The following is a 23,203-nucleotide window of genomic DNA, read 5'->3' on the forward strand; positions in this document are numbered from 1 at the left end:
AAGGACAGTACAGTTTCCAAACGAGCCTATTTTCTCTGATGGACCGTGGGTGCTTTTCCGGTTTATTGCGGTTTATTGCACCTAATGACCAAATAAGTCACCAGCGGGGATTCCGGGACACGGACACCGGAGTCGCCGACAGGCAGCGTTCCAGGCACCGCGGCGAGGGCGGCTTCTGCTGCGACGCAGCAATGCTCGAGCTTCTGCTGTACTTTTCACACTGATACAAAGTACAGCAGAAGCTCGTGAGGAGCAAGTCAACAGTTGTTTGTTTTGGCATAAAGAATTGTAAGGGGGATTATTAAGTCACCGAGGGTGATGCAAACTAGTCGAGGGCGAGGAATCAAATAACATCTTAGGGGTTTCATAAAATATTAAATAATTATACTCTAACTCATATGATAGTGAGCGGATCCATATAAAACATTTCTTCCATGAATATCTTTGGTAAAAAAAAAGAGAGTAATTCAAGAAATGCTGAACTGATTTTGTTTTAATGTGTTCTTTTTCTAATGTTGTAACATATTCTATTACATTTATCTTAGTTCAAAACCTGTTCTATTTTGCATTGGTGTCTGTGTTGCTTTTTATACACTGGTAAAGTACAATTACTCTATTGTTCATGTTTGCTTTAACTTTTTGTTTAGTTATCTTTCATCAAACTTGCACAATAATTGCGTTCCCGGCTCGTAAAGTTCAACATTTACTCGTTGTAGTTTTTCACTTTCACATTAATGCATTTAAAGTGCTGCGTAGTCTCGTGTGTGAAAGCCGGAACACTTGTTCTTTCCTCTTGTCCTCCAGATCGCTGGCTTCGACATTGACGGCTGCATCATCACCACCAAGTCTGGGAAAGTCTTCCCCACCGCGCCCGATGACTGGAAGTACGTCGGCTCCTTCCCTTTCCGAATGCTTTGTCCCTCTCCGGTCTTTCGTGGTACTCATCTGCCTTTGTGCTCCACTGACAGGATTCTGTACCACGAGATTCAGCCCAGACTGGCCAGCTTGCTCAAGAGAGGATACAAGGTGAGGACGAGCCAAAGGCAGCGGCTCTCGCTGATTTCTAGGGGATGAAAACGTGTGCAGCGTGAGGCCCGGCTTCCTGGTCTACCCTTTCTCTCCTGCAGGTGGTGTTCTTCACCAACCAGATGGGCATCGCCAAAGGCAAACTGAAGCCGGAGGTCTTCAGGTCCAAAGTGGAGGAGATCCTGGCCAAGCTGCAGCTGCCGGTGCAGGTTTGTGGTGTTGTGGTTCAGCTCTCATCTTATCTCCTGATTACTTTTCAAAACAGAACAGTTTTCTTTCCATCTCAGGTGTTCGTGTCAACCAGTCCGGAAATCTACCGGAAACCGGTGACGGGAATGTGGGATCACTTGTGTGAGAAGGTGAATGTCGGTGGAGGCGCATAAACACACACCCGTGTTATTGAAGAGCCACACACCCTACACAGCATTTGCACAGTGACAGATAGAACAAAAGCAAAGATCCGTTCACGCTAATTCAGCTGAGTCATGAGAGCCGGCATTTAGTTCTTTGTGTGTCTGACAACACACTGTATATTCTAGTAGTATTAACTTTGTCCTCGGGTGTGTGTTTCTATGTCGGAGGTGAGCGGAGGAAGAACTCCCTGTGCGCCTCAGTGGTCTGATATGGAGACTTTTAGCTCAGTCCTGTGACCATAAACCCCAAAACTAACTACCGGAAATCTATGAAAACCTAAAACTAACTCTTCAAAGTGCAGATATGCAACAAACATAACCCCCAACAATGCTGCCGGAAAACTGGTCTCCAGGAGGAAAGATTAGTGGGTGTTGCCTTGGCGACACTACAGACTGACTGATATGGTATTTCCAAAGACGCTTAATGCCCCTCCCCTCCCCTCTGCTGTGACTCGTGGTGTGTGTGTTGTCTTAAATTACATTGAGAGGCCGCAGATTAATCCATGTTTCTAAATGACACTTTAATGGAAAAAAATGCACAAAACTTTTCTTTCTTTCTTTCTTTTTTTGCAGTTTGCTTTCTTGCTCATTGGACTACAGTTCCACACCCCAGAGGAGTACTTCCTGGGCTGGAAGAGCGCCCCCTACAGCCTGCCTCACTCTGACCCTGTGAGATCTATGGACGTCCCTGCTCTGCTTTTTCTTAAGATTTTAATCTTTTTTTTCTTTATCTTTAACTTCAAGAGGAAGCTCGACTCCGCAAAGCCTCCAAAGGCTACGTGTACGTTAACAGGGTGAGTGGATTTGAATTCTAAACGCATGCAGAACATTTGGCTTCACGTACAAGAGGATTTGACTGTTGCTACACAGGTTTTGTTTTTGAGCTGCGTTTCAGCATGTGAGCGCGCCCTGAAAAAAGGCTGCAGCATCGCCGTGGACAACACGAACCCGGACGCAGAGTCTCCCAAACGGTAGTTTAGCAGTTTGTGTGTATTTAGTGACTTTTGTCATTACGTGTCACAATCAAAACAAATTGATGCAGTGTTTTTTAATTCATGCAAATGGAACAAAATGCATGTAAAGATGCAGAACACATACATGATCGAAAGAGGAGCTAACCCACTAGATATATTGAATGCAATAACTTTGGTTGAACCCGCCGATCTGCATTTAGAATCAGCAGAAGCTCAGTCATACTGGACCATGGGGTGGTCACTCCATGGAGGCAGCACGGAGAGCTTCTCCTCAGTGGCTGTTTGTATGGGCCAGCCCCAGGCCTTGAAGAACGCAGACAGGTTCATCCCCACAGCCTGGGAGAAGGTCTCAGCGTACAGGTTCATCTTTCCCTCGTTGTCATTAGGAAAGGTGGTCATCAGGTGGTAGGCAGCAAACACCTTCTTAAAGGCATCCCAGCCAAACCTTTCCTGGAGCTGCACAGAAGGAGTCAGAGGTTGAGGGAAACCTGCATTGTTGTCTTCATTTTTCCATCCAGCATTTTAGTTTTGTGTGTGTAATGAGCATTAAAGTTGAGTCGATTTAGCATCAAGACATTGACCTGACTTCATCAGCACAATTTATACTTTCTGGTTTCCTCAACTTTTTTTTGTTTTTCTCGGAATTTCAGAAAACTAAGATGTGGCTATATATTTTAGAATTGTTTTCCAGAATATATCTGTATTATGTTTTGAATATGTTTTTACATTTTTTTAATTATTTTTGAATATTTCTATTTTGCTAATGGTTTCCAATTTTTTCTATTTTTCTTGGGAATTTTGCATAAAACAAGATACAGTATGTGGCAAACACAGGTTTCTCCCTTCCCTTATTTCATATCATTATCTTTCTGATTATTATCATAGATTTTTCAGGGGGGTTTTGTACAATAATCTCTCACCTGCATGTACGTGCCCAGGGCCACCCACATTGACCAGCTGCCGAGGTCCCTGCCACCCTCCACGTAGTCCGCCGCTCGTTTTTTCTGATTTTCCAAAGTCATAGCTGGATGAGCCTGCATTGAACAAGGGGAAATCATATGATTGATAAACGATGTCATACAAATGAAGAGCTAAACCCTTTTCTCAAACAAAAGCGAGCGTCTTTAGTGACATCTATTGGCATAAAAATATGTCACAATACATATACAATGACTCCACCTTTTCCCTGTTGATGCCCAGCACCTCTTCATGCACGTACACCGACCACAGGTTGCACGTGCACTCCGTGGTGTGTGGTGCAAACTCCCAGCAGCCTCTCTGTTGGTTGTGCCCCAGTTCATGGATAGGCCCCCACATGCCTTTGGTCCTCATGTGGTCAGCGTCGACCAGCTCTGTTGCTGAGGCCTTGTGCGCCATGACGGGATAACCAGCATGCATCCAACCTGGAAAAAACAGCGTCATAGCAACGGATCTTTAAGGAGGCATATTTATGGCATAGAAACATTGTAGTACTGTGTATTACTGTTTCATTTACAGTAATATACAGTAAATCGTACTGCAAGTGGATGCAAGCTTGTGATTTTAACCAGGATAAAGCAAAAACAGAAAAAAGAGTATCAGGGCCAAATACAACTAACCATGGGAAATCTGCACGTCTGCTACAAAGCGTTCCTTGCGAGGAAATTTGTGCGGTATGGCCGCCAGGTCGGCGATGGCCCTCATGATCTCATCCCAAAGGGCCGCCAACTCATCGGGGCGGTCCAGGCTCCGGACGACCTCCGATGGCACCGTGAGGATGATGTTTTCAAACTCCAGCTCTGCCCAAGGCGAGGGGGCTGAGCGCAGCAGCGACCATTCGGCAGCTGTGGTCACGCCTGAAAGGAAGAAACAGACGTGTTTAGAAACCTGAGAAATTACGCAATTCAATGGAAACCTGGTAAACTGAATACAATTCACTTGTCCCAGCATTGTTAACCATAATCCCCACACGTCGACCATTTACCCCCCATGAGGATTTACACATCCGAAGACGAATACCAGTGTCTCCCACCACAGACTCACCGGATTTATAGTAAGGCGCAGGTACGGCCATCTGCACGATGACTTCTAACCCCTCCACCTTGGTTTTGGGTGGAACCACCAGGTACATTAGCCCCCCCCACAGGTTCCACACCTGCATCATCTCAGAGGTTACGGGGAAATGCTCGTGAACACATGGCGCTCTCTTCAATACTCCTTCCGTCAGGCGGTCCGTCTGACAGCCGATCTGGATCTGAGGAGGAACGTGTGTTACTGATTGTCTCTCGCCTTCTTGGACCAGGAGAGCAAGGTCTGTGTGTCGGGTTTGAACATGTGTGCTCGTGTACATGAGTACCCCCCCACATCCTCCTCCCTCATTGTTGCTGGGCATTTCACTCACTGGACAGGGACAATGGCTGTGCAAGGAGAGGGCTGGACCTCCACTAGTGGGGCACAATATTAACACGTACACAATTCTTTATTTGTGAAGAGTACCTTCCAATCTTTGTTGACAATCTCTGCTGGAATGGCAACGTAGGTCTTCATACCGGGTGAGAGGTAGACCCCTGTACTGATCCACTCATGTCCTCCTGGAAAACACGCGCACACACACAAACTTAACAGGATTGTGGTGTGGCATGCGGTCAAGCCGCACCGACAGGTTGCCGATGGTGAGTGTGACATGTTCCCCTCAAGGGAAGTAGTGTAACCGTGGTAACGTCGGCGTGAAAGAGGAAATAACTTAAAAACGTTATAAACAGTGATAAACAGTTTTCGAGTTTGTCCTCAGGTCCAACCTGTCGTGTTGACGTTGATCTTGACTCTGTGGTTGTAGACGACCGGCATCAAGGGGTTATCCTTCATGAGGTAGGGCAGCAGGGCATCGGGATCCGGGCAAACCTTGTACACCTCTGTGCCCACACTGAGGAGGAGGTGGTCTTTGGGACTGTTCACGGGACAGTGGTCAGACGCCTGGAAAGACAAATGACCAAAAGAAGTTGTCGGGACACATCTGGCTGGACGTCAGCTTTGCGCTGCTCTATCGGAACCATTTAACAAAGTTCTCGTGGTGTTTTTGCCCACTGACCTGAGGCATGCTTGACATCTTCATGATCTCAGTGAGGGTGGACAGCACCTGTTTGTAGGAGGGGCAGTCGTGAGCTTTCATGCGCAGGTAGGTGACGCAGTCTGAGCCCAGCCTCTGGAGGTTCTCCTCCTCGTGCTTGCTGAGCTCCCCGCCATGAGACACGTGGCCGGCGAAGCGGCGCAGGAGGTGGCGGAAGTGGTAGGAATCTTTGATGGCCTGGCTCGGCTCGGGGGCCTTGTATGAACCACCACCGACGGTTTTCCCCAGGATGCTCAAGCCCATCACGTTCAGCATCGTGTTCCCTGGAAGACGTTCAAGCAAACCGGATATGACTTTTAAGTCTAAACACTTTTGCCCTTACATGACCTGGCGATTCCTCAGCTCTCTGATTGATCTTGAGCCTCATGGTCTCTGGTTTATCTTTTCTAACACCTGACATATAATATATCCCATCACTTATTCCTGTACACCATGTGTTTATGACTGCAAATGTGAAAGGCATCGTGAAGGGATGTCCCTGATACGAGTCATTTTTGCTGAGCATGCATTATGTAGGTGTTTCGTGGGATGAGCTGAGTGGGTTATGGTACGACTCGTACCTGGGAAATCCGTTACTTCGTTTTGTCCGGGGTGCGACTGTGCCCACCACCAGGCGTGTCCACCGACCAGCAGGCCTCCTCCCTCTGCCACAAAGTTTTGGATTTTCTCCTTGAGATCATCGCTGTACGCTTTACACACAAATACACTCAGGTCGTCCCTGAAGTTGGTCTTCTCACACTGCAACCCTGACTTGCTGAGAACATCGATGGGGACATCTGGCTTGACACCAACGACTCCCTGCCGACCTTCATCCAGCCAATGAAGAGCATTTTTCCAGAATGGAGCCATTGTCTGCGATGAAGGAAGTTATTACAAGACAGGCAGGTCAACAGACAACTCACAACTATTTAGAAACATCCCACTGCACGTTAATATGTAACTGCAAAACAAATCATTATAAAAAGACTCTGAAACACGTGGCCTACTTGATTATTATCTTAGTATTTAACTTACGAACGCAAACATTGCACATTAAACAAGTCTAATCTCTACCTCTCGGCCCAGGATGGCTTCATGTGTGACCACAATGACTCGTCCCTGCCCGTAGTAGCTTCCTGCCAGGAACGCTTGTCCACCCTCTGTGGTCCCGATGGGGAAGGCCAGCGGGCCGTGAACCAGAATCTCAGAAGCTGTAATATTACCTTGGAGGTCGAAGTCTGAAACCCCCTGGAGTAAGAACTCCAAGTCATCCTCAAAATCCTTTCCGATTCTGCATTTCAAAGAGGAAAGTAAACGTTAAATGTAAATCTAAATGTTAAATGTAAATGTTAATCTAAACGTTAAATGTAAATATTAAATATAAATGTTAAATTTAAATGCTATATCTAAATGTTAAATGTAAATCTAAATGTTAAATGTAAATGTTAAATATAAATGTTAAATGTAAATGTTATATCTAAATGTTTAAATGTAAATGTTAAATGTAAATCTAAATGTTAAATGTAAATGTTAAATCTAAATCTAAATGTTAAATCTAAATGTTAAATGTAAATGTTAAATGTAGATCTAAATGTTCAATCTACATATCAGACTTGACAACTGAACAATACAATGTTTACGGTAATTCACGCCATAGCAAGACAAGCTGGCAAGAACTCTTTTACTTATTTTATGTCTCAAAGAGACTCAAATAGATAAAAGTAGAAAGAACCGAATGTGATGCATTAATATTACTAATATATATATGCAGTAAAAGTCAAAAGTTTGGACCCACTTTCATATTGAATTGATTAATTAGATGTGTCCAAATCTTTGACGGATACTGTATATTAATATTAGTATAGGTAGTACAGGAGAAACATGGCGTGGATCTAACCTGGTCTATGCAGCCTAACACTTGCAAAATAAAACAATATTAGCATATGTTTAATATTACGACCATAAATCGTGGATTGCAGGTTAAAAGTGTGCACTCACACTATAGCCATCCAGGAGGCCGGGATCTGTGGGTAGACGGGCAGGCACTCTGTTTGACCCGGATGGTGGGAGAAGTAGATCCCTGCCACACCACACACCTTATTCCCTTCAAACTGGAGCAGCGTGTTCTCCTTTGGGTGCGCTTTAGCCCAGTGCCACGCTTGCCCCGCTATCAGCACTCCTCCTCCAGCTTTCAGAAAAGCCACCAGCTCCTTCCCGTCTGCTTCGACGCTGTAGGCGTCCGTCACGTACACGCCGACCTCCCGGTTCTCACTGAAGGCCCCGACAACTGAGACTTGGAAGCTGGATTTACTGAGGTTATCGGCGACTCCCTTGATCTGTTTGTGGATCCCCACGGACACGTTGTCGGACCCTTCTCCTCTCAGCCAGGTCACAGCGTTCTCTACCAGAGCGGGAAAGGCCGTCAGGTAGCCCTCATGACCCAGGACCACGACCCTGCCGCGGCCGTACAGAGAGGCCGCCATCAGGACCTGGCCTTTGCTGTTCATCGCTAGAGGAAAAGCGTGGTCTCCAGTCAGCACCAGGTCACTGGGAACACAGGGGCCACGGAGGTCCAGCTCCCTCAAGCCTCTCATCAGGGACATATAGTCCGCTTCATGTGTATTTTCCATGGTCTGGTTGAAGATCGGACAAAGACGCTGTAGAGGAGTGTGAAGTCAAAGCTGATTTGAGGTGATTGCAGTTAAACAAATGTTGAAACACTTGGTCGCTGCTGGCTGGCTCAGTGAGCAAAAATATTCAGTTTCCTCAAAATTGACACCACAGGAGCCTGAGAGTTTACACCGTTTTCATTACAACCAAACAACAAATTAAAGCAACAGGTATTTAAGGGTTTTACCTGAAAGTCAAGTTGTCCTTCTGCTTGTATTATAGAACAGTTTCCCACACAGGTAATCCACCAAGGACTATCTGACAGAAGAGAGGAGTGAAACGAGAGTGAGAAGAGCGATGAGTAGTCCGCGGACAACAACAAAAGGAGGAGGGACTCCAGTGACTGAAGCCCAGGTTCCAACATCAATGGCGTTAAGTGTGTGACTACACCCTGGATGTGATACCTGCTCAACCTGTTGGGTAGTCAACATTTTTCCATGTTTAGAGGAGGACACGATATACTGGCGGTACAAACACATCTTAAAGACTGTAAGTGTTGCATCTAAGTCAAACAAACCAAAGTATAAATCTAAACAAAAAAAGTTTCTATAGTAACAAAGTCAGTGACAAGTTATAAATGGTCGCTGAGGCTTCAGGCTGGTTAACTTCACTCCACTGCGCATCAATCAAGAAACAGCATTTTTATTTATAAAAAAAACCCGAAATTAATTAAATAAAATGTACGTTACAACGTGGATGTGGTTTTCTCACGAGCGGAACCTTTTAACTACAGTACAGTTTCCAAACGAGCCTATTTTCTTCTGGTGGACCGCGGGTGCAACACAAAATGGGGGCTTTTCCGGTTTATTGCACTTGCCGACCAAATGAGTCACAAAGAAGTTGTGGCCATCAGTAGGAACGTTTCACGCTCGTAACATAAACGGGACTCCTTCGTGCGTGAAAAGTAACGTTGTCTTATTCCTGCGTTATTCGTTCGGGTTCCCAAAAACACCATAAGAGCCAAAGATGTCGTGCGCGCTGCTCGGCCCGTCCGGGGTTCGGGTCCCTCTGGAGGACGGACGAGCGGTGATTCTGGGCCGGGGTCCGGACACCGGAGTCGCCGACAAGCAATGTTCCCGGCACCAGGGTGAGGGTGAGGGAGGGAGGGAGGGAGGGGGTGAGGGGGTTCTGCAGAAATGCATCATTTGTATTAGTGCGAAAAATACAGCAAAAGCTCGCGAGGACCGAGTCAACTGTTTGTTTTGGCATAAAGAGTTGTGTGATTATTAAGTCACAGAAGAATCAAATAACATCTAAGGCGTTTCGTAAAATATCTTGCATCCTTTAGAGTTAAAGAATTACACTCTGATATTATAGTGAGTTTATCTATATAAAACATTTCTAATGTTTTAACATTTCTTACATATTTTAATAATTGATAAATAAAAATAAATGCTTAGTCTGGTCGGACCACTAAGCAATTTAGAGCTGTGTTTTGGGGATTTGAGTAGTTAATAATGGAACAATAGTCAGCGATTCAGTGATTTGCTGTGCTTAAAATAGAAAAAGATAAAATACTGTAATTAACAAACATTTTGTAATTAATATAGAGCTGTAATTCATCTTCATTATTCATTCATTAATGCTCTTGATTAGTTATCTAGTCTCTAAAATACCAGAAAGCGGCTCAAATATGAAACTGTGAGCAGGTGTCTGTGAGTATCCGTGACGGCCATTGTGTCTCGTTGTGTCTTTCAGTGAAGGTGGTGGCTCGCTATGCAGACCAGGATGTTGTTGTGACTCAGGTATGAAGACAAACAAGGGAGCCCGGCTCAGCGGCCCCCGTATTATGACTCAGTCTCCCTGTGGAGACCAGACACACCCGGCAAAAGAAGGACGTTGATATTTGGCAGCGCGCTGGTTATGTAACACCCTCTGGACCGTGCATGCATGAAGGAATCAGAACAATGTCCATGCCGCTTTTTCTTTTCTTCCTACAGCTGGGTCCCAATCCCAGTTTCCTGGACGGTGAGAAGCTGAGCCGCAGCCAGTCCGGTAAACTCACCCATGGAGGCACCCTCTTCCTGGTTAACCAGAGCCACCCGTTCAAACTGCACTACGGCCCCAAATCAAACGGAGCGGCCTCCGGCGGCGCTCGGAAAGGCCTCAAAGCCGCCGATAAGACGACAAGAGGCAGAGACGGCAAAGAAAAAGAGCCGCAGTCCAGTCGGGTTCCCAAGCGCAGTTTAAAGGATTTCTTCCCCACCTCTCCCATGAAGGTATCACATGTGTACGGTTATTGTGGTGACACCCATTAAGGCACAATGTGGCCCAATGACAAAAAAACAGCGCCTCTTGTTCCTACAGAGAAATCTTCATAAAACTCTGATAGATTGAGTTTGTCCCTTTTTTAGATGTACGCAAACTTGATTATTTTGCTCAATCCATCTAAAAAGGTTTAAAGTTTAGAAGTTTGATGCAATACTATTTAAAAGTAAACCGTGTTGTGATCGAGTTTGAGGGTGAATCCTTGTTGTTGTGACTTTGCCTTAGTGTATTATGTCATGTATCGCATTTGCTTATTCCTGTAATGTTAAAAAAAAAAGAAGTAATAATTATGAAGAGAAGTCGAAGACAAACATTTTTAAATCGTATGAATTTGCGTCTTTTTCCCCTTAAGTCATCTAAAAGACAGCTGAGTCCGGAGAGAGGACACCCTGAGGTGAAGCGTCAAAGGCTGGACGACGGAGCCACAGGTGGACGAATGAAGCAAGAGGAGGAGGAGGAGGAGGAAGAGGAGAGAATGGCGGAGGAAAAGTTGAAGCAGCTGCAGAAGCTGGCGGAGGAGTCTTTGACAGAGAGGAGCAACGGCCCCCGACCTTCATCCTTCTCCTCCTCCTCCTCCTCGAACGCGTGTCTGAGGGGCAGCTGGCAGCAGGTCGGCGGTCTGATGCTTTACACGGCCGCCGGCGTCAGAGCGAGCGAGAAGGTGGGAGCGGCTTCATTTGCCCCGTTGTGGAGGTTTCAGCTCAGTGCTGCTGTTGGCGAACTTCAGTTATTAACTTGCACGATAATTTCCTTTCCGGCTCGTAAAGTTCTACATTTACTCGTTGTGGTTTTTCACATTAACACATTTAAAGTGCTGACGCGTGAAAGCCGGAACACTTGTTCTTTCCTCTTGTCCCCCAGATCGCTGGCTTCGACATTGACGGCTGCATCATCACCACCAAGTCCGGGAAAGTCTTCCCCACTGCGCCCGATGACTGGAAGTACGTCTGCTCCTTCCCTTTCCGAATGCTTTGTCCCTCTCCGGTCTTTCGCGGTACTCATCTGCCTTTGTGCTCCACTGACAGGATTCTGTACCACGAGATTCAGCCCAGACTGGCCAGCTTGCTCAAGAGAGGATACAAGGTGAGGACGAGCCAAAGGCAGCGGCTCCCGCTGATTTCTAGGGGATGAAAACGTGTGCAGCGTGAGGCCCGGCTTCCTGGTCTACCCTTTCTCTCCTGCAGGTGGTGTTCTTCACCAACCAGATGGGCATCGCCAGAGGCAAACTGAAGCCGGAGGTCTTCAGGTCCAAAGTGGAGGAGATCCTGGCCAAGCTGCAGCTGCCGGTGCAGGTTTGTGGTGTTGTGGTTCAGCTCTCATCTTTTCTCCTGATTACTTTTCAAAACAGAACAGTTTTCTTTCCATCTCAGGTGTTCGTGTCAACCAGTCCGGGAATCTACCGGAAACCGGTGACGGGAATGTGGGATCACTTGTGTGAGAAGGTGAATGTCGGTGGAGGCGCATAAACACACACCCGTGTTATTGAAGAGCCACACACCCGACACAGCATTTGCTCAGTGACAGATCGAACAAAAGCAAAGATCCGTTCACGCTAATTCAGCTGAGTCATGAGAGCCGGCATTTAGTTCTTTGTGTGTCTGACAACACACTGTATATTCTAGTAGTATTAACTGTGTCATCGGGTGTGTCTTTGCTGCTCAGGCGAATGATGGCGTGACCATTGACAAGACGCAGACTTTCTATGTCGGAGGTGAGCGAGTTTGGGCGTGAAGTCCCCGTGCGCCTCAGTGGTCTGATATGGAGACTTTTAGCTCAGTCCTGTGACCCTAAACCCCAAAACTAACTACCTGAAATCTATGAAAACCTAAAACTAACTCTTCAAAGTGCAGATATGCAACAAACATAATCCTCTTACTAATGCGTAATAAAAATTTGAGAAGTACACACTCACACAGAAACATGAACACACACTCCACCTCTGTGCACAGATGCTGCCGGCAGGCCGGAAAACTGGGCTCCAGGAAGAAAGAAGAAGGATTTCTCCTGCAGTGACAGACTGGTAAGACCACGTCCGTTAGTGGGTGTTGCCTTGGCGACAAACACCCCGTGTTTACAGACAGACTGATACGGTGTTTCCAACAACGCTTAATGCCCCTCCCCTCTGCTGTGACTCGTGGTGTGTGTGTGTGTGTGTCGTAAATGTCATTGAGAGGCAGCAGGTGAATTCATGTTTCTAAATGACACTTTAATGGAAAAAAAGATGCACAAAACTTTGCTTCCTTTCTTTCTTTCCTTTTTTCCAGTTTGCTCTGAACATTGGACTACAGTTCCACACCCCAGAGGAGTACTTCCTGGGCTGGAAGAGCGCCCCCTACAGCCTGCCTCACTTTGACCCCGTGAGAACCACGAGCGTCCCTTCTCTGCTTTATCTTTCCTTTTTTTTCCATATTGTGTAAAAAAAACAAAACAACGTGAATCTTTTTCTTTATCTAAACTTCTAGAGGAAGCTCGACTCCGCCTGCAGGCAGTACGACCCCCCGTCGGCCTCGCTCACCTCCAGCAGCACCGAGGTCCTGGTTGCCGTGGGTTACCCTGCATGTAAGAGATGAAGGACGGTTCGTCCGCTCGTCTGTTCCCTCGTCCCTCCGACACCACGCTAACCTTGTTTCCTTCTGCGCAGCTGGTAAATCCACCTTCTTCCACACGCACGTCATTCCCAAAGGCTACGTGTACGTCAACAGGGTGAGTGGATTTTAATCATAAACGCACGCAGAACATTTTGGCTTCAGGATTTCGACTGTTGCTACTCAGCTTTTTCTTTTTGACACACACAATGTGCAACTGCTTTGAATAGTAGTATTGTAACAATGATGAGAAACACATACAAAGATAGTTATTGTTATTGCCGGGGGCCTTTTTCTTAAAGTTCCCGACACATCGAGACCCACCTGACATTGCCATTTTTCCCGCATCAGGACACACTCGGCTCGTGGCAGAGCTGCGTTTCAGCATGTGAGCGCGCCGTGAAAGAAGGCCGCAGCGTCGCCGTGGACAACACGAACCCGGACGCAGAGTCTCGCAAACGGTAAAGCAGTTTGTGTTCCTGCGTTTAGTGATTTCACTGTTGTCACACTGTTTAAGAGTCAACTGTCATCAAAAGAAATTGCTGCAGTGTTTTCTTTTTTTTTATGCAACTGGAACGAAAACGCATGTTCACTTCTTAAATCAATACATGTGTGTCTTTAGGGAATACTTTGTGTACTCTTGTTGTGTTTTGTGATCTCGATATGCTCCTGCCTGCTGCTTGTACGTGCATCTATTGTCTATCTTTGTTTGTGACAACAATACTTTTTCCAGATATGTGGACGTTGCAAAGGCAGCAGGGGTGCAGTGCCGCTGCTTCCACTTCTCGGCCTCTCTGGAGCGAGCCAAGCACAACAACAGAGTAGGCCCCTCCTGCTCGCCACTCTTTGGTCTGTTTATCCTTTTATTTCTTTTCTTTTTTTTTAAACGTTGTCGTTGTTTTTGTCATCCCAAGTTCCGGGAGATGGTTCCGTCAGACGTCAAGCACGCCAAGGTCAATGACATGATTTTCCACAGCTACAAGTGAGTGATTTGAGCTTAACGTAAGCACGTTTGATGCAATGAGGCTTAAATGCATTCTGTTTTAATGCATTTTCATAATGATACCTTTCGTTCATGTATATTGAATCAGACTTACTAGTAACCGCTCTCTGTCTGGACAGGAAACACTTTGTGGCTCCTGCTCTCGATGAGGGATTCTCCGAGATCCTCCAGATCCACTTTGTCCCGAACTTCAAGGACAGCCAATCAGAAACCTTGTACCGGCAGTTTTCTGAGGGCTGATTGGACGGCTGGCTGTCCGTGGTCGTTTCGCTTTCAAATTCAAAAATCCGACTGATGAGCAGCAGTGATGGAAAATACACACACACAAGTTTGTTTCAGCTTATGGTAACTGGACCTGCTTTAAAGTAATTTCCATTATTTATACCTCATTTATTCATGTTGATTTGACAAAGAATCCAGCTCAGGGAACTTTTGTCGGATGATAAAAACCTTCCAAACTTTTACAAGTGAAAAAAAATCAGTGTTATTCCTTTCTACAATAAAGTTTTAGAACACACTCTGTCTATGATTATTCCCACATTCGCAGACGCGCTCTGTTGAGTTCTGCACTGCGTTACTGCTTCTTACTCGAGGCCGTTTCTGGACGTCCTCAGTCGACGTCGGGCAGGAACTGGACTTCCCCCCCGAGCCGCTGCTTCAGCCACGGCATCACGGCGAACAGGTCGATGTGGAAGTCCCGAGCGTCCGGGGGTGGCCTCAAGCTGCTGTGCGCTCTCCTGCCGGGGGAGTCGCACACGTTCGTCGTGCCCCAGCTCAAGACTCCCACCTGGAGACGAAAAGGCGGGAGAAATGTCATGCCGCACCCGGCGCGCCCCGTGAAGCTTTAATGAGTAAAGAACCTTGCAGACCTGAAAGTAGCGATTTCTCTTTTGCAGAAACAGGGATCCACCCGAGTCGCCTGTGCACAAAGAAAGAGATGAAGTGCAACCGCTGTGCATCCCGTGTCGGTCAGGGTGGCGGCCGTGATGCTGTAAGCGCAGTGAGCACCTTTACAGCTGATGGCGTCCTGGTACCCCGAGGAGCCCCCGGAGCAGAGGAACCTGTCGGGTATGTACTCCTCCAAAGTCACGTCGGTGGGCTCTCTGAGCGTTCGCCTCGCCTTCTCCACGCAGCCGGGCCTCTGCAGACGGAGACGGAGGAGTTCCCATAAACACGGACTCGTTCGCTCCCACGGCAGTCTGAAAATCGTCACCTGTCGCCCACCTGGCTCTCGGTGTGAACGTGCGTCTGTTGGCGTGCGTCGTTCTTGTGGATGAAAAAGGCGGCGGTCTCCTCGCGTGGAAGCAGTTCCTTCCCTGAAGACGCACATGCATTTCACTATTTGGGATGTTCAGTCTTGAGTAGACATACGGAGGGATGAGGGGACGAGTGATCCCACACTGCTGCTACGATAAATGCCTTTATTTTGGTCAACCGAAGGTCAAAAGGTCACCTACTGTGCTGCTGACAGGTGGAGTTGACTCTCTTCATGGCTCGATCCGCTGGTACGGTACATGGCAAGCAGATGGGTCTGTAGTATGAGTGTGTATACACAGACACACACACACACACGCAGTGGCAATCAGGAACATTAATGACAGTATCAGAGGACATTTCAGCTCCCGGGTGGGCGTGTCCACGCGGCGCCGCCGTCTCCTTCCTCGCTATCTCACCTGACCCTCCAGGAGAGCGGGACGCTCCTGTCGAGCTGCACCAGAGCGACGTCGTAGTCGTAGAACTCGGACACGTTCCTGTGCTCGAGGGCCCTGACGTTGTACTCCGGGTGAATGAACACCTTCTGGGAAACCGCCTCGCCGTCACCTGGGAAGCAAACAAGCTGCTGGTTGTAACGCAGAACCCGCTGCGGAGTCAGCAAGAGGGGGAAAAGGACTCATCCGGATCCGCCGTGTGCTGCAGCAGTCGAGGGAGTCGACGCTTGTTGCGCGCTGTGTGTGCGTGGGATTCAATGTGATCGCTCAGTCAAAACGCGCAGCGCTTTTCTCTCACGTGGGCGTTTTCCCCCGTACTGACCGTGGCTTACGTGCAGCTGCTGGAGGTCGCCGGCGCTCAGCCCGTTGAAGCAGTGAGCGGCTGTCAGCACCCAGTTCGGGCTCACGATGGATCCGACACACAGCGCAGCCTTCGGGGAAGGAAAAGTCCACGTGTCCAAAAATACAAATCTAAATCACAAGCGTTAAAACAGGTGGATGGTGACTGACCTTTGAGGACCTTTCCAAGGTGACATGCCAGGGTCTGGTGTAGGTCCTCATATCGTCCTCCCGCTCCTGAGCTACGCCACACATTGTGACACTGTGATCACCTGCATCAGGACAGAGAATGTCACCAACGCTTTATCCTGATTCTTCAGTCTCTAACGTTCTCTCTGCTGAAAACCACCAAGCGCACACAGCAGAATAATCTGCTACTCACTGATGATCTTGTTGAACACCACCCCCAGGGTTTGGAAGTCTTTCACCACGAAGAAGTGGTTCTCGCCTTGTTTCTTTGAGGCTATGGAGTTCAGCTGAGCTTTGTTGACTTGATCCCCAATTCCAAAAACATAGACGTCTTAAAAACACAACAGATGATTGATTTACCTTCTGTATCCACGAATACGTCAAAGCACGTCACCAAGAAACAAATCAGTGACAGTATTTCTTAAGCATAAAACGTATTAAAGCATTCATTGATACCCAGCATGGTTTCGTCTGTGTGATCGCGGGACGCGGCGCTGTAGCCCAGCAGATTTCGGATCTGGTTCAAGGCGATCTGAGGCTTTCTGCCGGTGTTGGAGTTACCTGCGGACGAGGAGACGATGAGTGGCTGCGGCACTGATGAGGCTGGTCTTGTGTAAGCCGTGAGCTGGAGATGCTCCACAGAATGTGTGTGTGTGTCGCTACCATCTGTTTCTATGACGATGATGTTCTGCGTCTCGTTGAAATGGTTCCCGGCGCTGTTTTGCTTCAAGAAGCTGATCACCTCAGCGACCCGATGCAGGGCGGCGTGCAGGTTGGTGCCCGTCTTACGCCCGTGGCCTGCAGATGAACACAAAAACGGCTGATGATGATGATGATCAAACCGGCGCGCACGGCCGTAGAGTGAGCGACGTGGAGCGACGTGGAGCGACGGCGGGTCCTACTCAGGTGGTCGAACTGCTCCAGGCTCCAAACGACGTGGTCCGCGTTGCCACTTTCCGGCTCCATGATGTCCACGATGTCTCTCGTCTCGCTGGCAAACGACAACACGTGGAACTTCAGCTGCACCTCGTAGCTGTCCAGCTGGAAGGGGGCACGTGGTTGTGTGGTTAAAAGGAAAGCGAACCTCCCCGTCGAGTCGGCGCAGCTCATTCGGCTCAAACCTTTCTGATGAGAGCAATGGTGGCGCTCCTGGATAGTTCAAAGTCCTGCTTTTTGATGCTCCCCGACGTGTCCAGTAAAATGTAGACATTCATGCGACTTCCTTCGGCCACGCGGAAGGTCCTGGCGAAGGACCCTGTTACATCTTACACACACACACAAGCTCATTGCAGTTGAACATATGGACTTTAAAATGTCCTGTTATTCTCTGCTTTGATACGCACCTTTCTTTTTGGAGTCTGGCGACATTACGTCCATGACTCCTGCAAGTGACCCCGCCAGGGCTGCTGCCACAACGCTGGGGGAGTCAAAGGAATTCGCGCCTGCAGATGGATGTTTCATTATAAATGCTCCACTTCCAAGTGGCTGTAGGTTATGTTTTCACCTCAATGTGAAACCGAGTTTATAACCGTGCTCATTGTCACCTTGGCATCGCGGCGTTGAGCCGCTCCACTCCCGGTTCTCCAGGCACACCCTTTCAGCCGACCCGAGCAGATCCAGACCAGCCTGACACCGGTAGGTCACCTTCTCCCCGGCGTGGAACCGGCCCGCTAACCTCAGGGCCCCCGGTGGGATCCCCGGGTCACTGCAGTCGTCCGCTGCAAAACTCGTCACGGTGTCAGTTTTTTAGGTCCCAGCAAAGGACGTCAAAGACGCATTGTAATAAATGCATTAATATGCAAACCTCTTATTGGGTTAAGAAGGGTTCTCGCTGTGATTTTGTGTCAAACAACAGTTAAAATCTGTTTGCAGGGCTCATTTGTTTGTGTTCAACAAAAGCTGCTTTCAAATGTAAACCTCAGCAACTATGAGCTTAGTCAGAACAACGGCTCTAATGCACATGAACTGGGCTCAGGGCTTTATGTAAGTTGATATTCTCCATAGTTCTCAAACGGAGGGAAATATAACCACGCAAAGTCCTCACCGTGGTCGACACAGGCGGGAGCGCTCCCCGTCCACTCCCCGGAGACGGTGCAGTTCCTCTGGGCCGACCCGTGCAGCGTGAAGCCGTCCTGGCAGGAGAAGCTCTGCGTCGCCCCGACGCGGGACCACTGGTCTCTGGGAAACAGGTCCCCGTGATCCAGCTGCAGCTGAGCGGGACACAGCACGTCTGGAGAGAGGGCGGGAGGACAAGAGGACAGGGGGACGGGGGACGAGGAAGAGGGTGACGATGCATCAGAAAACTCTGCACCACGATGCCTTCAGGGACTCTTCAAACGGTCACCTTTGCACGTGACCCGGTGCACACGTCTGCCGTCAGTGAACCTCACGAGGGACCAATCCCCATCGGCGCCGCAGAGCCGCTGGCTCACCGGGAAAGGGTATCGGCCCACGCCGCAGTGATAGGTCAGCACGCTGCCCTCCAGTCCTCCCTGGGGGGGGGGGGGGGGGGGGATGCACGCTGACTTTTACAGGCACACAAAAGGCTTACCGGGTTTCACTTTCAGTCACCGCTAGTTCCTTTTTATCAGAAAACGAGCCTCCTAATTCAGCAATTTGTTTTAGTTACGAGATATTTGAAATATTTCACTTTTACTGTGATTATACATAAAACTGCATCAGTGCAGCAGAGCTGAACAAATGTACACAAACACACACACACACACACGTAAACACTTAAAGGAGTAATATTTCCCTTTGGAGATGTGACCTCTGACCTCTGCACGCCTCTGTGACTCAAATCTTGAGTGAAGTTTTGATTATTATCACTGCACGTTTATTTGAAGATTTTCTCAAAAATGGCAATTGTGAATTTTCAGAATTTTCAACCCCCAAAATGCAGCCAAAAAGTGTGATTGATCAGCGGATCATTGGAGCTCCGCGTGTCTTTGTACCTGTGAGTAGGTGACATGTCCACCTTTGATGCTCTCCGTGGTCGAGCAGTTCAGAGGCCGCGGATCTTCGTATGTTTCGTCTCCATAGTCGTATTCCTGCAGCGCGGCTGGAGCCCAAAGAAATAACAAGCAAACCGTTTGACATGAAAATGGTGTGAAAATGGAAGAGGAGATAATAACAGAGTGGGAACGCTCACCCTCGGAGGCGAAGAGCAGGATCCACAGAACCGTCCAGACGTACATGACCACACGTGAACGTATTCCAGAACCACAGCGATCGCTGCTCTGTTTGATGACTGATTACCCATTAACGCGGCAGCTGCACACCGAGGGGAGGGAGAGGGGGGGGGGGCATTGAGCAATCTGGGAAAGAACACAGATTTCAGCTCTTACTTTCACATTATTGCTTCTTCTGTTTCTCTCTTTTTAACATTATGGAGTTTGTCTTGATATTTTCTACATTACGACACCACAACACAGGCTCAATGACTCAGGTCTTACTACTAGTGTTCGGGGGTCTAAAGCGGTGTGTAGTACTTGTGTGTTTCTGCACCTACTCGTCACGGTCGGGCATGCAAGCCTGCATGTGAATAAAAAGGCTTAAAAGATCATTAAAGGGATTTTGGAGATTATGGACCCCCACGTCCACCTCCGCCCTCCCCCTCCTCCTCCGAGGGGCTCAGTCCTCTCAGCTGACTTGGCTTTGTTCGACACATTGAAGGAGTTTCTAAAACTCCTTTGTAACCACTCGGCCACCTACAGAAGAAGGGAGACGCGCAGGTTGATGCCGCTAACACAGCCGAAAGGCCTCGGGATGGATGTTGTTTTTGGAACCCTAGTTAGAAGATTGAATTAAATGTGTTATCTTGATCTGGATACCCTACAAAGAGCTCTTTCACGATGGAGGATTCTAAGGCCGTAAACGTACCGCGTCTCCGCGGAGCTGCAGGAGCAAAACGTGAACAACGCTGAGAAAACGTTCCATCGGAGCGGATCTGTTGACAATGTCACCGACGACGTATCCGGCGCAACGTCGGCCTCTTTGAGGACGGGGGGCACGGAGACGGGGACTAAAGATGTCTGACCTCAGCCAAGTCGCAGTTTACTCTGACTCTTCGGAGCTCTATAAGGTGAGTGAGGATGTGGGATTGGTCAGTTATTGAGATATCTAGCAGAAGACTGTATCCTATTTAGTTCTTTATGATCAGATCTTTTTTTCTTAGAATACCTGGATTCATTTTGAGGCTTTTTTCACCTCCTAAAAAGTTAATTATACCTAAAGCCTTGTGGTCCTGAGACCCTGTTATACCAGTTATATTTAGTCTGTTTATTGGGTGATTTGGACCAAGTGGTTTCCTTTTTGTCCAGAGTCTCTCATGTGTGCGGTAAATGTATAAATGTAGCAGTAAATGTTGGGTAAATATTCAAAGCGAGGCTGTAACAGCAGCCACAGACGCCTCAAGCAGCAATTGAGCGATGACAGCGCGTTGCATCCCTAAATGTCCCGAGATGCTCCTCCGTCAGCTACTTCAAAGCGGCTATAATTGATCTTGGTATAATAATAACGACTCAAGACGACAAATTGAAAGATATCCCTCAGATAGGGATGAATCTGGAGAGAATAATTCCCTGAATCTGCAGCTGAGGTGATGTTTTCCCTCAGAAATGGGCTACGACCAAAAATTGAACTAAATTAGTTCATATTTGATTTATTTTTCCCCCAAGTGTGTGATGTAACTGTTTGCTCAGTGAGTGAGAGTTGTTGTGCAACACCTTTCTACTTTGCTCTCTGTAGAACGTGTTCTGTAACCCTGCCTTTGAGCTGGAGGGGGAGCGAGAGGAGAGAGTGGAGGGATTCAGGACCACCTCGTCCACCCCCGAACCAATCAAACCGCCTGCCGCCGGTGAGTCCGCCAATCGGTCTGCAGCTTTCTGTGACTTGACCCTTCCAATTCCAAGTCCAATTAGCCCACATGTTCGTTGTGCACGTGTGACCATGTGGTTGATGTCTAGGCCGCGGCCTGTTCGGGGTCTGTGTGATGCGCGGCCCGGCTTGTGGGTGGGTGGTGGCGGCGGTCTGCGTCCTGTTAGCGGCCCTCGGACTGGCGCTGGCCCTCGTCCTGACGCGTGAGTCTCCGCCGGGGGTCGTAAAAGGTCTTTTGAGGGGGTTTTCTGAACTGTGATGACAGCCGGTTCCGTGTCGCGTCTCCAGAGATGAAGGGCCGGGCGGTGGAGGACGCCTCGCTGTCCACAGGCTCCCCAGTCCGGCCGAATGCAGGAGATGGTGCGTCCCAGACTTTATCCACCACCTCTGCCAGCAGAGGCCCACCAGAGAGTACATCTGCCCCCCCGCCCACCGGGGCCCCAACACCCGAAACACGTGAGTGGTTTCCAGCCGGACGGACACCGTTCGTTTGATCTTTTCCGTGCGATTCCTCGTGCAGCTGAACCCCCCGGTATCCCCTCTCTCTGCCTCTCAGGTTGTGGGGGGGTGCTGTCCGACTCGGAGGGCAGTTTCAGTTCCCCGAACCACCCCGGCTCCTACCCCCCCAACTTGCTGTGCGTGTGGGTGATCCGAGTCGCGCCCCCCTCCCTGGTCCAGATCCACGTGACCTCTCTGACCGTGGAGGGGCCGTCTCCCTGTCTGTTTGACTGGCTCGAGGTGCAGGAGCAGATAGAGCAGAGCGCTGTGGTCACCAGGTGGGTCGGACCCCAAATGTCCCCCGAGACGTCAGTTTGCCTTCAGACACAACTGCCTAATGCTCTTCTTTAGAGGCCCAGGCTTCTGTTGTAGGAGGACCCTGACATTTTTTGGTAGATCCCATGATTTTTTTTCCAATGAAAAGAAATAGAACGAAAGATCGACGTTTAGTTTTTGGCAAATTTTAATTAATTTAAATGGCGGACAGACGTGACATTTTTAACTCAAATAAATATGCGTGTGGTTGGTAGGTGGCACCAAAAAAGTCGAAAGGTTTCTTGGAAAGATTTCAACGCATGAGGAAACTTTTTCTTGGAAAGTGTCTAATAAACAATGTTACACAACCGGATCACAAATCCCGTTCCAGAATTGTAGAGGCCAAAGTTCAGACTCCCACTTGCATCTTCCAAAGCTGTAATACTGAGAAATAATACGAGTTATTAAAGGTTCTGTCTCGCTCTCCTGCAGGTTCTGCGGAAACGTTGCGCCACCGACCGTGAACACCAACAGCAGCGCGGTGCGGGTCACCTTTCGATCCGACGGCAGCATCGCAGGGAACGGCTTCACCGCGCAGTACCGGGCCGTGCGGCCCGCGCACAGTCAGTAGCGCGCGCGCGCCTTCCGAGCACGTGGACCCCCCCCCCCCCCCCCCCCCGCGCGTTCGTCCAAACCTACCTAAGCGCACGCGTGTCTCCTGCGGCTGTGTGTCTCCCTCCAGAGAGCTGCTCCAGAGAGGAGTTCATGTGCGACGGCGGTCGCTGTCTGCTGCGCGCGTCCGTGTGCGACGGCCGCCCGAACTGCCGCGACCGCGCGGACGAGGCCAACTGCAGCCACAAGCGCAAAGGTGAGAGCGCGTGACCGAAAAAAAAGGACCCCTGAGAAGGAACACACACACATGTTTCTCCTCCACAGACTGTGGAGGGCAGAAGACGGGGGCTTATGGGTCCATATCGAGCCCAAACCACCCCGGGCCTTACCCTCACCAGCAGGTACGTCCGCCTCTCCGCGCGCCGCGCGTCACAGGGTCGCGCCCTCCACCCCACCACCCCCCCCCCCACTGAGCTACCGGGCTCTCTGTGTGTCCCCTCCAGCTGTGCGCGTGGTCCATCTCTGTTGAGGAGGGCCACGTGGTCACGCTGAGCTTCCAGAACTTCAGCCTGGAGACGCAGGACGTGTGCGAGTTCGACTACGTCGAGGTTCAGGACGGCGGCGAAGCTGGAGTCAGGAGAGTGATGGGGAGGTGCCTGCAGCCACTACCGACCAATATACATTTAATATAATCATTTA

At 48.9% G+C, this 23,203-nt stretch overlaps 5 protein-coding genes across 8 annotated transcripts in view; 3 read left to right on the forward strand and 2 right to left on the reverse strand.

Moving 5' to 3' along the window:
• Positions 1 to 37: 37 nt before the first annotated feature.
• Positions 38 to 2,979, forward strand: LOC144410930 (bifunctional polynucleotide phosphatase/kinase-like). Of its 2 annotated transcripts, XM_078107476.1 has the most exons (6): positions 38 to 288; positions 805 to 884; positions 969 to 1,026; positions 1,128 to 1,235; positions 1,314 to 1,385; positions 2,013 to 2,979. In XM_078107476.1, exons 4-6 carry the CDS (start codon positions 1,149 to 1,151, stop codon positions 2,235 to 2,237), a joined length of 384 nt encoding a protein of 127 aa, XP_077963602.1. In that variant the 5' UTR covers positions 38 to 288; positions 805 to 884; positions 969 to 1,026; positions 1,128 to 1,148; the 3' UTR covers positions 2,238 to 2,979. The 2 variants fall into 2 exon arrangements, with proteins under 2 accessions (XP_077963602.1, XP_077963603.1); XM_078107477.1 differs by lacking the exons at positions 38 to 288; positions 805 to 884 and having other exon boundaries at positions 1,007 to 1,235.
• LOC144382977 (TRPM8 channel-associated factor homolog) lies at positions 2,473 to 14,253 on the reverse strand. 3 transcript variants are annotated; one of them, XM_078107470.1, is made up of 13 exons: positions 14,119 to 14,253; positions 8,356 to 8,426; positions 7,497 to 8,155; positions 6,573 to 6,789; positions 6,080 to 6,371; positions 5,481 to 5,782; positions 5,191 to 5,365; positions 4,889 to 4,983; positions 4,436 to 4,646; positions 4,012 to 4,248; positions 3,593 to 3,816; positions 3,334 to 3,447; positions 2,473 to 2,869 (listed from the first exon to the last, which is right to left on the reverse strand). In XM_078107470.1, exons 3-13 carry the CDS (start codon positions 8,126 to 8,128, stop codon positions 2,627 to 2,629), a joined length of 2,742 nt encoding a protein of 913 aa, XP_077963596.1. In that variant the 5' UTR covers positions 8,129 to 8,155; positions 8,356 to 8,426; positions 14,119 to 14,253; the 3' UTR covers positions 2,473 to 2,626. The 3 variants fall into 3 exon arrangements, with proteins under 3 accessions (XP_077963596.1, XP_077963598.1, XP_077963597.1); XM_078107472.1 differs by lacking the exon at positions 14,119 to 14,253 and adding an exon at positions 12,349 to 12,484; XM_078107471.1 differs by lacking the exon at positions 14,119 to 14,253 and having other exon boundaries at positions 8,356 to 8,796.
• Positions 8,930 to 14,541, forward strand: LOC120816454 (bifunctional polynucleotide phosphatase/kinase). The gene is made up of 17 exons (XM_040172065.2): positions 8,930 to 9,255; positions 9,867 to 9,913; positions 10,109 to 10,387; positions 10,789 to 11,097; positions 11,298 to 11,377; positions 11,462 to 11,519; positions 11,621 to 11,728; positions 11,807 to 11,878; positions 12,099 to 12,147; positions 12,386 to 12,456; positions 12,701 to 12,793; positions 12,899 to 12,995; positions 13,078 to 13,139; positions 13,373 to 13,482; positions 13,755 to 13,842; positions 13,936 to 14,003; positions 14,144 to 14,541. Exons 1-17 carry the CDS (start codon positions 9,135 to 9,137, stop codon positions 14,262 to 14,264), a joined length of 1,833 nt encoding a protein of 610 aa, XP_040027999.2. The 5' UTR covers positions 8,930 to 9,134; the 3' UTR covers positions 14,265 to 14,541.
• Positions 14,354 to 22,694, reverse strand: LOC120816446 (complement C2). The gene is made up of 20 exons (XM_040172053.2): positions 22,592 to 22,694; positions 19,413 to 19,578; positions 19,216 to 19,322; positions 18,606 to 18,753; positions 18,306 to 18,491; positions 17,806 to 17,979; positions 17,605 to 17,703; positions 17,383 to 17,525; positions 17,164 to 17,302; positions 16,925 to 17,059; positions 16,718 to 16,822; positions 16,455 to 16,592; positions 16,244 to 16,344; positions 16,056 to 16,164; positions 15,698 to 15,845; positions 15,482 to 15,555; positions 15,249 to 15,340; positions 15,033 to 15,165; positions 14,894 to 14,943; positions 14,354 to 14,811 (listed from the first exon to the last, which is right to left on the reverse strand). The coding sequence occupies exons 2-20, from the start codon at positions 19,456 to 19,458 to the stop codon at positions 14,635 to 14,637; spliced, it is 2,304 nt and encodes a 767-aa protein (XP_040027987.2). The 5' UTR covers positions 19,459 to 19,578; positions 22,592 to 22,694; the 3' UTR covers positions 14,354 to 14,634.
• The window catches only part of mfrp (membrane frizzled-related protein), a 5,009-nt gene continuing 1,702 nt past the window's right edge, over positions 19,897 to 23,203 (forward strand). Inside the window, exons 1-9 of the mRNA XM_078107475.1 lie at positions 19,897 to 20,345; positions 21,011 to 21,119; positions 21,229 to 21,342; positions 21,428 to 21,595; positions 21,696 to 21,915; positions 22,385 to 22,515; positions 22,635 to 22,760; positions 22,829 to 22,905; positions 23,008 to 23,156. Coding sequence (XP_077963601.1) covers positions 20,292 to 20,345; positions 21,011 to 21,119; positions 21,229 to 21,342; positions 21,428 to 21,595; positions 21,696 to 21,915; positions 22,385 to 22,515; positions 22,635 to 22,760; positions 22,829 to 22,905; positions 23,008 to 23,156 — 1,148 coding nt within the window. The 5' untranslated portion in view covers positions 19,897 to 20,291. The remainder of the gene's footprint in view (positions 20,346 to 21,010; positions 21,120 to 21,228; positions 21,343 to 21,427; positions 21,596 to 21,695; positions 21,916 to 22,384; positions 22,516 to 22,634; positions 22,761 to 22,828; positions 22,906 to 23,007; positions 23,157 to 23,203) is intronic.

This window comes from Gasterosteus aculeatus, chromosome 1 (assembly GCF_964276395.1).
Source record: "Gasterosteus aculeatus chromosome 1, fGasAcu3.hap1.1, whole genome shotgun sequence".
Classification (NCBI taxonomy): Eukaryota; Metazoa; Chordata; class Actinopteri; order Perciformes; family Gasterosteidae; genus Gasterosteus; species Gasterosteus aculeatus.

What these genes read in the sequence shown, in the direction of transcription:
- LOC144410930 (XM_078107476.1), top strand. Translation starts at nt 1,149, where the DNA reads ATGGGCATCGCCAAAGGCAAACTGAAGCCGGAGGTCTTCAGGTCCAAA. An exon ending in AGCTGCAGCTGCCGGTGCAG is followed by an intron (nt 1,236 to 1,313) that starts GTTTGTGGTGTT and finishes TTTCCATCTCAG; the next exon opens with GTGTTCGTGTCAACCAGTCC. An exon ending in GGGATCACTTGTGTGAGAAG is followed by an intron (nt 1,386 to 2,012) that starts GTGAATGTCGGT and finishes CTTTTTTTGCAG; the next exon opens with TTTGCTTTCTTGCTCATTGG.
- LOC144382977 (XM_078107471.1), bottom strand. Translation starts at nt 8,532, where the DNA reads ATGTTGGAACCTGGGCTTCAGTCACTGGAGTCCCTCCTCCTTTTGTTG. An exon ending in AGATGTCAAGCATGCCTCAG is followed by an intron (nt 5,366 to 5,480) that starts GTCAGTGGGCAA and finishes TTGTCTTTCCAG; the next exon opens with GCGTCTGACCACTGTCCCGT. An exon ending in CCCTGGGCACGTACATGCAG is followed by an intron (nt 2,870 to 3,333) that starts GTGAGAGATTAT and finishes CCTTCTGTGCAG; the next exon opens with CTCCAGGAAAGGTTTGGCTG.
- LOC120816454 (XM_040172065.2), top strand. Translation starts at nt 9,135, where the DNA reads ATGTCGTGCGCGCTGCTCGGCCCGTCCGGGGTTCGGGTCCCTCTGGAG. An exon ending in GCTACGTGTACGTCAACAGG is followed by an intron (nt 13,140 to 13,372) that starts GTGAGTGGATTT and finishes TTCCCGCATCAG; the next exon opens with GACACACTCGGCTCGTGGCA. An exon ending in GACGCAGAGTCTCGCAAACG is followed by an intron (nt 13,483 to 13,754) that starts GTAAAGCAGTTT and finishes TACTTTTTCCAG; the next exon opens with ATATGTGGACGTTGCAAAGG.
- LOC120816446 (XM_040172053.2), bottom strand. Translation starts at nt 19,458, where the DNA reads ATGTACGTCTGGACGGTTCTGTGGATCCTGCTCTTCGCCTCCGAGG. An exon ending in CACAGACGAAACCATGCTGG is followed by an intron (nt 16,593 to 16,717) that starts GTATCAATGAAT and finishes TGTGTTTTTAAG; the next exon opens with ACGTCTATGTTTTTGGAATT. An exon ending in CCTTGGAAAGGTCCTCAAAG is followed by an intron (nt 16,165 to 16,243) that starts GTCAGTCACCAT and finishes CCTTCCCCGAAG; the next exon opens with GCTGCGCTGTGTGTCGGATC.